Source organism: Oncorhynchus mykiss, chromosome 21, assembly GCF_057628025.1.
Source record: "Oncorhynchus mykiss isolate SJ-2025 chromosome 21, ASM5762802v1, whole genome shotgun sequence".
Classification (NCBI taxonomy): Eukaryota; Metazoa; Chordata; class Actinopteri; order Salmoniformes; family Salmonidae; genus Oncorhynchus; species Oncorhynchus mykiss.
This window is the reverse complement of record NC_143042.1, coordinates 34,108,086-34,121,590: the sequence shown is the minus strand read 5'-3', so window position 1 is coordinate 34,121,590 and position 13,505 is coordinate 34,108,086. Positions and strand designations below refer to the sequence as shown.

General features: G+C 41.5%; 1 protein-coding gene across 1 annotated transcript; it reads left to right on the top strand.

Moving 5' to 3' along the window:
• The first annotated feature begins 120 nt into the window (after positions 1-120).
• Positions 121-12,581, top strand: LOC110500402 (NACHT, LRR and PYD domains-containing protein 1 homolog). Its single transcript, XM_021577760.3, has 10 exons — positions 121-531; positions 931-1,005; positions 1,200-1,281; positions 6,838-6,875; positions 7,021-7,085; positions 7,221-7,441; positions 7,559-7,818; positions 8,195-8,320; positions 8,468-8,600; positions 8,884-12,581. Exons 3-10 carry the CDS (start codon positions 1,260-1,262, stop codon positions 9,174-9,176), a joined length of 1,158 nt encoding a protein of 385 aa, XP_021433435.1. The 5' UTR covers positions 121-531; positions 931-1,005; positions 1,200-1,259; the 3' UTR covers positions 9,177-12,581.
• Positions 12,582-13,505: the final 924 nt, after the last annotated feature.

The following is a 13,505-nucleotide window of genomic DNA, read 5'->3' as shown; positions in this document are numbered from 1 at the left end:
AAACTTGAATAACATTTCCATTGACAAATATGACATATTTTAGATCATGCCACCAAATATGCTAATGAGCCCCTGCCAGCACATTGCCCCACAGTAACTGAATGCATCGATGCTTGTCGCCCTGCTTTTAGCAAGTCATGGCCACGTGACTCACCGTCTTGTAGGAGCGATCCAAATAAACTGTCCGTGTGTGTAATATATGTTTAGTTAATACAATTATTGAATTTGTGACTAAGATTTCATCACATGAAAAAGTAGTTAGGCTTGTGCACTGTCCCATTTTTACTTCAGACTGGCACTTTGTGGCCCTGATCCAGAGAGTGTGCCAAGCCCATCTTGGAGAAACGTCTGGCGAAGAGAGCTGTCACTGTCGAGGGCTACAGTGCTGGCCGAAAGCCCCAGATGAGGGAGCTCTACATGGGACCTCTGAATGCAAGCTGCACCAGAGGCATGCACCCTATGGGCAGGATGCCTCTGTGTGGGTGTCACTGAGTAGGATGATACACCATTTCATGGGTGCACAATCCATAGGTAAGGTTGTAGGGCTACAGTGCAATAAGAATGTCAATACGGATAAAAGGCTGACTGGGGAGGTGATTTCCCACAGTCAAGTCTCGCAATAAGAGCTATGATGCTAATATTTGTATAAACTCTTCAGAATTGTGTTCTGTGGGTGTCACTGAGTAGACTGATACCCCATATCATGTGTGCACAATTCATAGGTAAGGCTGTTATGTGCATATAAGTATGCCCCCAATGCAATTCTGAAGTCTTAATATATCCACAGTGCGGTGTAGCTTTCTTGGGGGTCAAATTAGATCATTATTGTCTTTTGTTGAATTGATATAACATTCCAACCATATGTAGCATTATCGAGTCCAAATGACGTGATTCCACTATTTGTATTGATTTGCATTAGTTTCATTTCAGAACTTTTATCTTGAAGGCCAACCGTTGATTCCACTACTATTTCACATCGGTAGGGCGTTCCAGCCTTCTCACTAGGTACGTACTTTCTCACATCCGGGAAAGAGTCTTCTTTTTTTCATTCTCTTCATTTTCTGAGAGAGGATTATTTGTTATTGTATATGCATTTAGTGGATGTTACAGGGAGAAAATAACACAGGTTGAGATATGTCAAAATAAGGCTGCATTTGGAGAAAGTAAACTAGCACTCGACGTCCTGTTGTGAATTACAGTTGAACCAGACAGAAGCAGGCAGCTGACGTCATTATCCATTTGAACTGTATCGGACGAAAATGGCCACGTTAAAACAACAAGGTGAGTGTTATGCCGATACTCTTCTGTGAGGTAGGGCTACTCTTGTTATTTCATTGTAGGGCGACTGTATGTGCATTAAAAAGTGTGCGCATAAATAAATACACCAGGCACAGACAGAAGAGCCTTGCTTTCTTCCTATGTTCCTGCCTTGAAGGGAGTTTTTGTAGCCAAGTAACTTGCTTCCGCACCAGCATTGCTTGCTCTTTGGAGTTTTAGATAGGCTACCCAATCTGTAAAGCACTTTATGCCAACTGCTGATGTAAAAAGGGCTTTTATAAAGTACATTTGATGTACTATGTAAAGAACTGAGTACAAACATGAATTTCCACAAAGGTGGTTGACTTCCCAGAAGTGTGTCTAAAGCTATGTGAAGATAAATCAAATCACATTTTATTGGTCACATATACATGTTTAAATTAAGAAATAAATAAATATTTAGATGAGCAATGTCAGGAGTCCGGAGTGTTGACACACTCCGGACTCCTGACATTGCTCATCTAAATATATATATATATATGTGTGTGTGTGTGTTGAACACCCCTTCAAATTAGTGGATTCGGCTATTTCAGCCACACCCATTGCTGACAGGTGTATAAAATCAGGCACACAGCAATACAATCTCCATAGACAAACATTGGCAGTAGAATGGCTTTGCTGAAGAGCTCAGTGACTTTCAACTTTGCACCGTCATAGGATGCCACCTTTCCAACAAGTCAGTTTGTCAAATGTCTGCCTTGCTAGAGCTGCCCCGGTCAACTGTAAGTGCTGTTACTGTGAAGTGGAAACTGTTATGTGTAAGGCTTGGATGCCACCTGCTGGTATGGTGCTTAACTGTTAGGTTATAGACCGGATACCATTGTTCTACAAGCGGGATATGGAAGTTGATACACTCTGGCGAATGCACTGTTGGCTTCTTCAATTAAACATGGTGTCAGAAGTGGTCTAAACGAAATAACATATTTCAACCAGGCAGGTGCGACACGAAAGTCAGAAGTAGCGATATACAAAATGCCTTACCTTTGATGATCTTCTTCTGTTGGCACGCCAAAAGGTCCCAGTTACATCACAAATGGTCCTTTTGTTCGATAATGTCCTTCTTTATATCCATAAAAATGCAGTTTAGCTGGCGCGCTTCAGTCAATAATCCACCCAGTTTCCCTCCATCAAAATGCATACAAAATGATTCCCAAACGTTACTAATAAACTTTTCCAAACAAGTCAAACAGCGTTTATAATCCAACCTTAGGTACCCTAATACGTAAATAAACGATACAATTTAAGATGGAGAATCGTTGTCGTCTTTACCGGAGAAAAATACCAAAGAACGCACTCTGATTCACACGCTTGGAAACACTACAGCAAAAATGGGAGCCACCTAGAAAAACTACAATTTCTGGCTCATTTTTCCAAAAACCAGCCTGAAACGCTTTCTAAAGACTGTTGACATTAGTGGAAGCCATAGGAACTGCAATCTGGGAAGATTTAGCCTTATAATAAAAGTGACAGCCATTGAAAAATAGTGATAGGCTGACATTTTTTTGTTGTTGGGGGGGGGGTTTGTCCTTGGGGTTTCGCCTGCCACATCAGTTCTGTTATACTCACATTCTTTTTAACAGTTTTAGAAACTTTAGTATTTTCTATCCAAATATACCAATTATATGCATATCCTAGCTTCTGGGCCTGAGTAACAGGCAGTTTACTTTGGCCACGTTTTTCATCCGGATGTGAAAATACTGCCCCCTACCCAAGAGAGGTTAACCAAAGAACAGCTGCTGAGCGCATATTATGACGTTTTCAACGTTCCAGTGGAGTCTGTGCCAGGAGATGTCCCAATTTGCACCCCACTCCGGTACTGCTTGCCGTGTGGTAGCAGAGAGAACAGTCTGATTAGGGTGGCTGGAGTCTTTGACAATTTTTAGGGCTTTTGACACCGCCTGGTATAGAGGCCCTGGATGGCAGGAAGCTTGACTCCAGTGATGTACTGGGTCGTACGCACTACCCTTTGTAGTGCATTGCAGTTGGAGGCAGAGCAGTTGCCATACCAGGCAGTGATGCAACCTGTCAGGATGCTCTCCATGGTGCAGCTGTAGAACCTTTTGAGGATCTGAGGAGTGTTGCCAAATCTTTTCAGTCTCCTGAGGGGGGGAATAGGTTTTGTCGTGCCCTCTTCACAACTGTCTTGGTGTGGTTGGACTAGAGGTCGACCGATTATGATTTTGCAACGCCGATACCGATTATTGGAGGACCCAAAAAAAGCAGATACCGATTAATCGGCCAATTTTATTTATTTATTTCTAATAATGACAATTACAACAATACTTAATGAACACTTATTTTAACTTAATATAATACATCAATACAATCAATTTAGCCTCAAATAAATAATGAAACATGTTCAATTTGGTTTAAATAATGCAAAAACAAAGTGTTGGAGAAGAAAGTAAAAGTGCAATATGTGCCATGTAAAAAAAACTAACGTTTAAGTTCATTGCTCAGAACATAAGAACATATGAAAGCTGATGGTTCCTTTTAACATGAGTCTTCAATATTCCCAGGTAAGAAGTTTTAGGTTGGCCTCCCGGGTGGCGCAGTGGTCTAAGGCACTGCATCGCGGCCCTTGCTGTGCCACCAGAGATTCTGGGTTCGAGCCCAGGCTCTGTCGCAGCCGGCCGCGATTGGGCGACAGCACAATTGGCACAACGTCGTCCGGGTTAGGGAGGGTTTGGCCAGCAGGGATATCCTTGTCTCATCGCGCACTAGTGACTCCTGTGGCGGGCTGGGAGCAGTGGACGCTGACCAGGTCACCAGGTGTACGGTGATTCCTCCGACACATTGGTGCGGCTGGCTTCCGGGTTGGATGTGCATTGTGTTAAGAAGCAGTGCAGCTAGGTTGGGTTGTGTTTCGGAGGACACATGGCTCTCGACCTTCACCTCTACCGAGTCCGTACGGGAGTTACAGTGATGAGACAAGACTGTAATTACTACCAATTGGATACCACGAAATTGGGGAGAAAAAAAGGGAGTAAACTAATAATTTTAAAAATAAGTTTTAGGTTGTAGTTATTATAGGACTCTCTATACCATTTGTATTTCATATAACTTTGACTATTGGATGTTCTTATAGGCACTTTAGTATTGCCAGTGTAACAGTATAGATTCCGTCCCTCTCCTCGCCCCTACCTGGGCTCGAACAAGGAACACATCGACAACAGTCACCCTCGAAGCATCGTTACCCATCCCTCCACAAAAAACACGGCCCTGGTGCTGCCTACCACCACTCAGACTGCTCTATCAAATCATAGACTTAATTATAACATAATAACACACAGAAATACGAGTCTTACGTCATTTATATGGTCAAATCCGGAAACTATAATTTCGAAAACTAAACGTGGGTACCCGGCTGAAAAGTCCCACCGGCACACTTTTTTGGTTACTACATGATTCCATGTGTTATTTCATAGTTTTGATGTCTTCACTATTATTCTACGATGTAGAAAATAGTAAAAATAAACAAAAACCCTGGAATAACTAGGTGTCCAAACTTTTGACTAGTACTGTATTTAGTGCAATACATAGGATAGAATGGTATATGTACAGCAATAGTTAAATAGGATAGGCCTTGACTAGAATACATTATATACATATAAAGTGGGTTAAAAGGTATGTAAACATTATTAAAAAGACCAGTGTTACATGACTGTGTACAGTGCTTTCGGAAAGTATTCAGACCACATGATATTTTCCACAATTTGTTACGTTACATGCTTATTCTAAAATGGATTAACTTGTTTTTTCCCACCTCATCAATCTACACACAAACTGATATCACATTTACATAAGTATTCAGACCCTTTACTCAGTACTTTGTTGAAGCACCTTTGGCAGCGATTACAGCCTCAAATCTTCTTGGGTATAACACTACTAGCTTGGCACACCTGTATTTGGTGAGTTTCTCCCATTCTTGTCTGCAGATCCTCTCAAGCTCTGTCAGGCTGGATGGGGAGCGTCGCTGCACAGCTATTTTCAGGTCTCTCCAGAGATGTTCGATCGGGTTTAAGTCCAGGCTCTGGCTGGGCCACTCAAGGACTTTCAGAGTCCTCATGCATTGTCTTGGCTGTGTGCTTAGGGTCGTTGTCCTGTTGGAAGGTAAACCTTTGCCCCAGTCTGAGGTCCTGAGCGCTCTGGAGCAGGTTTTCCATCAAGGATCTCTCTGTACTTTTCTCTGTTAATCTTTCCCTCGATTCTGACTAGTCTCCCAGTCCCTGCTACTGAAAAACATCCCCACAGTATGATGCTGCCACCACCATGCTTCACTGTAGGGATGGTGCCAGGTTTTCTCCAGATGTGACGTTTGGCATTCAGGCCAAAGAGTTCAATCTTGGGTTCATCAGACCAGAGAACTTGTTTCTCATGGTCAGAGTCCTTTAGGTGCCTTTTGGCAGACTCCAGGCGGGCTGTCATGTGCCTTTTACTGAGGAGTGGCTTCCGTCTGGCCATTCTACCATAAAGGCCTGATTGATGGAGTGCTGCAAAGATGGTTGTCCTTCTGGAAGGTACTTGGTCACCTCCCTGACCAAGGCCCTTCTCCCCTGATTTCTCAGTTTGGCTGTGTGGCCAGCTCTAAGAAGAGTCTTGGTGTTTCCAAACTTCTTCCATTTAAGACTAATGGAGGCCACTGTATTCTTGGGGACCTTCAATGCTGCAGAAACGTTTTGGTACACTTCCCCCCCAGATCTGTGTCTCAATACAATCCTATCACAGATGTGGGACCGTTTATATAGACTGGTGTGTGCCTTTCCAAATAATGTCAAATCATTTGAATTTACTACAGCTGGACTCCAAGTTGTAGAAACATCTCAACGATGATCAATGGAAACAGGATGTACCTGAGCTCAATTTCGAGTCTCACAGCAAAGGGTCTGAATACATATGTAAATAAGGTATTTCTGTTAATTTTGTATAAATGTACTAACATTTTAAAAACCTGTTTTTGCTTTGTCATTACGGGGTATCGTGTGGAGATTTGATTATAATAAGACTGTAACGTAACAAAATGTGGAAAAAGTCAAGGGGTCTGAATACTTTCCAAACGCACTGTATATAGGGCAACAGCCTCTAAGGTGCAAGGTTGAGTAACCGGGTGGTAGCTGGCTAGTGACAGTGACTAAAGTTCAGGGCAGGGCGCTGTACTGGGTGAAGGCCGGCTAGTGGTGACTATTTGAAAGTCTGATGGCTTTGAGATAGTTGTTTTATCAGCTTAAGATGGCAGCCCCCCCCCCCCCCATTTCAGCTTTGATGCACCTGTACTGACCACCCCGCTACCATCCAGAAAGCGAGAACAGGCCATGGCTCGGGTGGCTGAGGTCCTTGTTGAAAATAAAGCTAATCAAATGATAATGTGCTTAAAGTATCTGGATAGTCCATTTCTTTTGGGTTTATTCATTATTCATGGATGGGTTCATTCCTAAAATCACTCTCTTACTTGATAGATACATGCATTGTCTGGTTATTTAATTCATTTACTTATTTATTTATTATGTGACTTGTCTTCAGATACTCTGATGGAATGCTTGAGTTGCAGCCATCTTAAGGTGAGAAGACAAAATGTTGATATTATGAAGAATCTACTTATTCTACTCTTATTCTGCTCATAACTGTTGTTGCAATAATTTTCAAATATTTTTGAAAGATTAATCTGAAGGTTTTACCATATTTGGTTGGCTCAATCCTAAACAGACCGCAGAAATGTGGATTGCGCTTGAGCCGTTAGTGTCTACAGAAAATGAGATTTCAATCTACAGGTAAACACCTTGGACTTAATTTCGCCTCTACCTCAATAATTAGCATCTGTCACAAACAAATCCTGATCAACAGAGGATTTAGTAATTCAGTTTATTTATTATTTTGGTTACCTAATTTGCATTCCCTTCTTCCAGACTTGAATCTATCGCAGGACGCTATGAGTGCACAATATCAGGGCTGCGCTGGGTATGTGAGAGCAAAGTCACACTTCTGTACCACTTCAGCTCTTGGGATCCTCACAGGGCAGTGCTACAAAGCATGGGGTACAGGCAAGCAGGCCCCCTACTGGACATCAAAATCATTGAAGGAAAACTGAAAGAAGTGCATCTGCCACATTTTGCCTGTTTTGGTGCACGTATGGATATCAGCAATACTGAACAAGACATTGTTTTATTTACCTGGGAATTCTCAATACATATTAAAATAAATGTTTTAATCAAACTGATAATGTTCTGGTTTCTGTCCATTTTAGGGGTTGGAGATCGTTATGATCCCGCTATAAAGCAGAAAGTGAGAGTTCTTCATGTAGAAGGCCGTGGTGTGTCCATAGAACAAGTGGATAAGGTCACCCGCTTCCACGTCAAGATTCTCCATCCATCTTTCTCTCTGAGAGGTGTTATCCTGCAGGCATTAGGGTGTTCCGTGCACTGTGACTTGCAGATCTACCGAGCCAGGACAGCACACCTCACGCTACATGCTTATCTGATGCCATGTGATCCTGCACTAACACAGGTTATAAAGGCTAACTCTCTTCCTCATTGTTACTTCCATATACGGTATTTATTCAACCAGGATGGTCCCCAGCAACAATTTCCATTGACTTTAAAAAAAAAAAAATCGAAACACTCCAGATCAGACAAACGTAAAACAATCAGGCACCCTGATCAAAGCGTTAGCCAAGACGTGTTGGTGTATTTTAATGACTTAGCCCACACATTTTAAAGGTTTATCAACTTTCAAACCCACACATGTGCCTGGACTTGGATTTTTTTATGACATTTAGCACCCATGTTATAGTTTTTTTCTTGTCAAACAATGTTGAGAACAAATGGTAATTGGAAGTATACACTGCAATAGACAGTGATGGATATGTTTGCTTGTTCTACAGGCAGTGGAGAAACAGGAGAAGTGTCATGGATCCACAAGGATCCTAACACCAAGACCAGAGAAGTCCCAATGGTTGACTAGTGATTTCTACCTCACAACATCCTGTCCTTCTGATGTTAACCCTCGTGTACGGTTTGAACTTGTATAGAACATTAATGAAATCCAAAACATTGCACATTCCCAGAACCCCCCTCCCCCCCCAAGAATGACTAATTTCAAGAAACTATGTTCCATGTCTGTTAGTCTAACACTATCTATCTATCTATTGTCTCAGAGATTGGAGCTCGCACATGTTGACCCACCAAACTTCTTTGAGGTGTTTATAAGAGACGCAGATTTAGACTTCAGTCTGAACCTAAGCTGTAAAAGTCGTAAACAAACCATATGGAACCACGAAATACGAGCAGGTCAGAAAAGATCCATTGGCTTAGTAACCATAAATGTCAAATATAGTTTAATGCCGGGATTCCTCAGGCGAGTTGCATGCTGCACGACAGACAATTCGCTTTTAAAAGGCATATTCCTTTACATTCACGGTAAACACTGCTGATATCAGCTCAGTCGTAAACTATATTAAAAAGTCAACTGTAATGCACTTGCCAATACTGCGCCTTTGATTGAATCCCGTCCTAGAAATGTGTTTAAGGGTCATAAGTAAAGGCAAACTAATTGTATCAGTTTCCTTTATAGCTGAATACAGGGGTTCCATCTTGACCTCAGACCAGCACTTTGTGGACCTCCACCAGACAGCCCTGATTGACAGAGTGAGCCAAGTCGGTCCCATCTTGGACAGACTCCTGAAGAGTGGAGTCATCACTGCTGATGGCTACAGTGACGTGATAGCTGAAAGAAATAACCAGAAGAAGATGAGGGCGCTCTTTGATGGGCCCTTAAAAGGGTGTGGCCCCGAATGCAAAGATCGGTTCTTAGAGATCCTGACAGAGCTGGAGCCATACCTAATCAATCACCTGAAGCTGGAATGATGAGCTAGGTTGGTGAAAGGGGGGCATTTGAAATGTATTTTTGGGGGAAAGAGCATGAATGATGTCAGTTACACTTTGTTTTATTTCTTTATATCATTCCTTTTATTTCTACATGTACAGTTGGAAGTCGGAAGTTTACATAAACGAGTTTTAATGACTCCAACATAAGTCTTTCAACCACTCCACAAATTCCTTGCCAAAACTATAGGCTACTTTGTCCAACAATTGTTTACAGACAGATTATTTCACTTATAATTCACTGTATCACAATTCCAGTGGGTCAGAAGTTGACATACACTAAATTGACTGTGCCTTTAAACAGCTTGGAAAGTTCCCGAAAATTATGTCATGGCTTTAGAAGCTTCTGATAGGCTAATTGATATCATGAGTCAATTGGAGGTGTACCCATGAATGTATTTCAAGGCCTACCTTCAAACTCAGTGCCTCTTTGCCTGACATCATTGGAAAATCAAAAGAAATCAGCCTTGAGATGAATTGGTTCATCCTTGGGATAAATTTCCAAGCGCCTGAAGGAACCACGTTCATCTGTACAAAAATTGTACGCAAGTATAAACACCATGGGACCACGCAGCCGTCATACTGCTCAGGAAGGAGATGCGTTCTGTCTCCTAGAGATGAACGTACTTTGGTGCGAAAAGTGCAACTCAATCCCAGAACAACAGCAAAGGACCTTGTGAAGATGCTGGAGGAAACAGGTACAAAAGTATCTATATCCACAGTAAAACGTGTCCTATATCGACATAACCTGAAAGGCCGCTCAGCAAGGAAGAGGCCACTGCTCCAAAACCGCCATAAAAAAGCCAGACTACGGTTTGCAACTGCACATGGGGACAAAGATCGTACTTTTTGGAGAAATGTCCTCTGGTCTGATGAAACAAAAATAGAACTGTTTTGCCATAATGACCATTGTTATGTTTGGAGGAAAAAGGGGGAGACTTGCAAGCCGAAGAACACCATCCCAACCGTGAAGCACGGGGTGGCAGCATCATGTTGTGGGGGTGCTTTTCTGCAGGAGGGACTGGTGCACTTCACAAAATAGATGGCATCATAAGGAATGAAAATTAGGTGGAAATATTTAAGTAACATCTCAAAACATCAGTCAGGAAGTTAAAGCTTGGTCTCAAATGGGTCTTCCAAATGGACAATGACCCCAAGCATACTTCCAAAGTTGCGGCAAAATGGCTTAAGGACAACAAAGTCAAGCTATTGGAGTGGCCATCACAACACCTTGACATCAATCCTACTGAAAAAGTGTGTGCAAGCAAGGAGGCCTACAAACCTGACTCAGTTACACCAGCTCTGTCAGGAGGAATGGACCAAAATTCACCCAACTAATTGTGGGAAGCTTGTGGAAGGCTAACAAGTTAAACAATTAAAAAGGCTATGCTACCAAATACTAATTGAGTGTATGTAAACTTCTGACCCACTGGGAATGTGATGAAATAAATAAAAGCTGAAATAAATCTACTATTATTCTGACATTTCACATTCTTAAAATAAAGTGGTGATCCTAACTGACCTAAGACAGGGAATTTTTACTCAGATTAAATGTCAGGAATTGTATTTGGCTAAGGTGTATGTAAACTTCTGACTTCAACTGTAAATATACAGGGGCACAACTTTGGTTTTAGAAGTAGGGGGTACATAACCTGGGGGGGGGGGGGTTCTCCATCAAATGTTTTGGGCATCTAAAGCTCATTTCCGGCATTTCTACACAATGTAATATGACCCTTTTGAGGTTACTGTTATTGTAGATGCATTCCAGTTATATTTAAACACTTCTAATAATAATCATGAATAATGATGTGTGAGAAAGTCAAAACGCACAAATATCACACCCTCGCAAAAATGCGGACCTCCCCTGTTGTAATGGTGAGGTTAGCCTTGTCTTGGGGGTATGATATGTGTGTGTCGAAACCTTCTCACTCATTATTCTCCGTAATCATAGTATCATCCACATTAATCAAGAAGTGTTTAGAAACATTCTATTCTTATTTACAATAAAGGTGACTTAAATGACACAATACATTATTTACCATTAATTTGTACTGGGCACAAAATAATCTGAGAAACAACCAAAACTGACATCAATTGCATCCAACAAATTTGTAGATTCACCAGCTTGATGTACTCATTGTGTGCTATGAATGTGGGACCAAATACTTAACTTGTGAATTTGTCCCAATACCTTTGCTCCCCTAAAATGGGGGACTATGTACAAAAAAATGCTGTAATTTCTAAACAATTCACCCAATATGTATGAAAATATCCTAAAATTAAAGCTGACAGTCTGCACTTTAAGTTCATAGTAATTGTTTGATTTAAACTCGCATACAGAGAGTACTTAAGTACTTTTCACAGACCGTCATGGGGCTGCAGAAAGGTTGCTAGATCAAATCCCCGAGCTGACAAGTTACAAATCTGTCATTCTGCCCCTGAACAAGGCAGTTAACCCACTGTTCCTAGGCTGTCATTGTAAATAAGAATTTGTTCTTATTAACTGACTTGCCTAGTTAAATAAAGGTTACATTTAAAAAATAATAATAATAATTATACTATGGAATTGTTTCTAGTCACCACCAGATGGCAGTATATCGCCACAATCTCATGAAAGAAATACTATTAAAATCTAATTTTATTGGTCACAAACATTTAGCAGAATTTTTTGCGGGTGTAGTGAAATGCTTATTCATCACTACCTTACAGGTTCTACTCAATACATTGTTTCACTAATTTACATGAGTGTTAAGTCAGTACTGACGATTTTGTAATTTGAGTAGTGATGAGCACAGTGGCACGGGGCGACCGCACAATTTCGGGGGGAATAGTGACATTTGCGCGATCGGTTTTCTATCACTCATTTACACATCACGTCAAAGATATGTCACCGTGTGGGACTGGATCAAATAACGTTGTCAGAGTGGGCGCCCTGATTCTATTTTATGAGCTGGGCAGGTCTCCCACTCAAAAGTACGAGATGGGGAGGGGGTAGGTTGACCTCAGGTCTCCCCACTGGAAGCCCGATGGAGGAGAGGGGGAATCTATCAAACAGCGCACATCAAACTTTGTACAGTACTAATGCAATTAGTAAAATTAGTCACACTACCAAATAAACCACAATTCATTCATAATAGTGTGAATATATAGATTCAGACATAGTTGCATTTTTTTTCTGGTTTGTGCAAAATCATTAAGAATAATATTAATCCAGTCTGCACACCACCAAGGTGAATTGGTTTAGTCTTGACTCTTGGTTGACATTGTTGGGGGATGGGTAATGTATTGATGCTCGAGTGCCAAACCAACACACATGTTTTCGTATGTTTGAAATGTTATGATTATTTTTGTGTTCCAAATGTCTAAATAAAAATTACAGTTAGTGCAGAATGGTGCCTTTTTTGTTGTTGGTGGGGGGGGGGGGGGGGGGGGGGGGGGGCAGGCGTCCTGTGAATGAGTCGATTGGCAAAAAAAAAGCAAATGGTCGAGGGACAGCTATTGGGGAACTGTGGGGGGGATCTTGGAGGGTTCGGGCTTCACAAGATTGTGATCATGAAAAAGGAAACTGACATTTTATATCACTATCATGCACACGCACCCTCACACATAAGGATGGCTCTGTTGCGGAAAGACATGTTTGAGAGTGTCTTGATGCTGCTGTATTGTTTGTCCTTCATGTTCTAATACTTTACCCATTCCTTGTTTTTTGTAACAAATAATTATAAAATAACATTTTTTTAAAGCCCTGGAGGTTGTTGCTGAGAGAAAGTCTCAATGTAGAACTGGCACCAGCGCAGGGTGCAGCATTGTATTACTAATGCCCTAGACAATAGAAAGTACTGTGCCGCCTTGTTCATAGATTTGTCTAAAGGTTTTGACACTGTAGACCATGCAATACTTTCAGGTAAGCTGTCGTTAATAGGACTGGGATCAGATGCCTGTCGTTGATTTCATGACTATCTAAAAGGATAAAGTCAGCCTGTTAGTGGCGGCATCCAGTCGGAGCAATTGGAGTTGTCAGCATGTAAGGCAAGGCGCGTCTTTTTCCCAACGCAGTTAAGCCATAACCATGCGTTCTACTACGCTCCAATTGGCTAGCTAGCGTTGTCTCACTCACAGGCAATCAGCGAAGAGACAGTGGTACCTTCCGAGGTATGGATGGAAAGTGTAATTTTACAGTTAGCTGCCTACAGGAATGCAGGCCTATTATTATCATCATGTTTGGTAACATTTTCCCATGTATTTATTTTCAGAGTTTCAATTGCTTCACAGTTGTAAATGTCTCAGAACTCTGCTGAATTCCCTCAATTG

Coding starts and splice junctions, on each gene's coding strand:
- LOC110500402 (XM_021577760.3), top strand. CDS start 1,260: ATGGCCACGTTAAAACAACAAG. Junction 1,282..6,837: donor GGCCACGTTAAAACAACAAG/GTGAGTGTTATG, acceptor ACTTGTCTTCAG/ATACTCTGATGGAATGCTTG. Junction 8,601..8,883: donor GAACCACGAAATACGAGCAG/GTCAGAAAAGAT, acceptor TTTCCTTTATAG/CTGAATACAGGGGTTCCATC.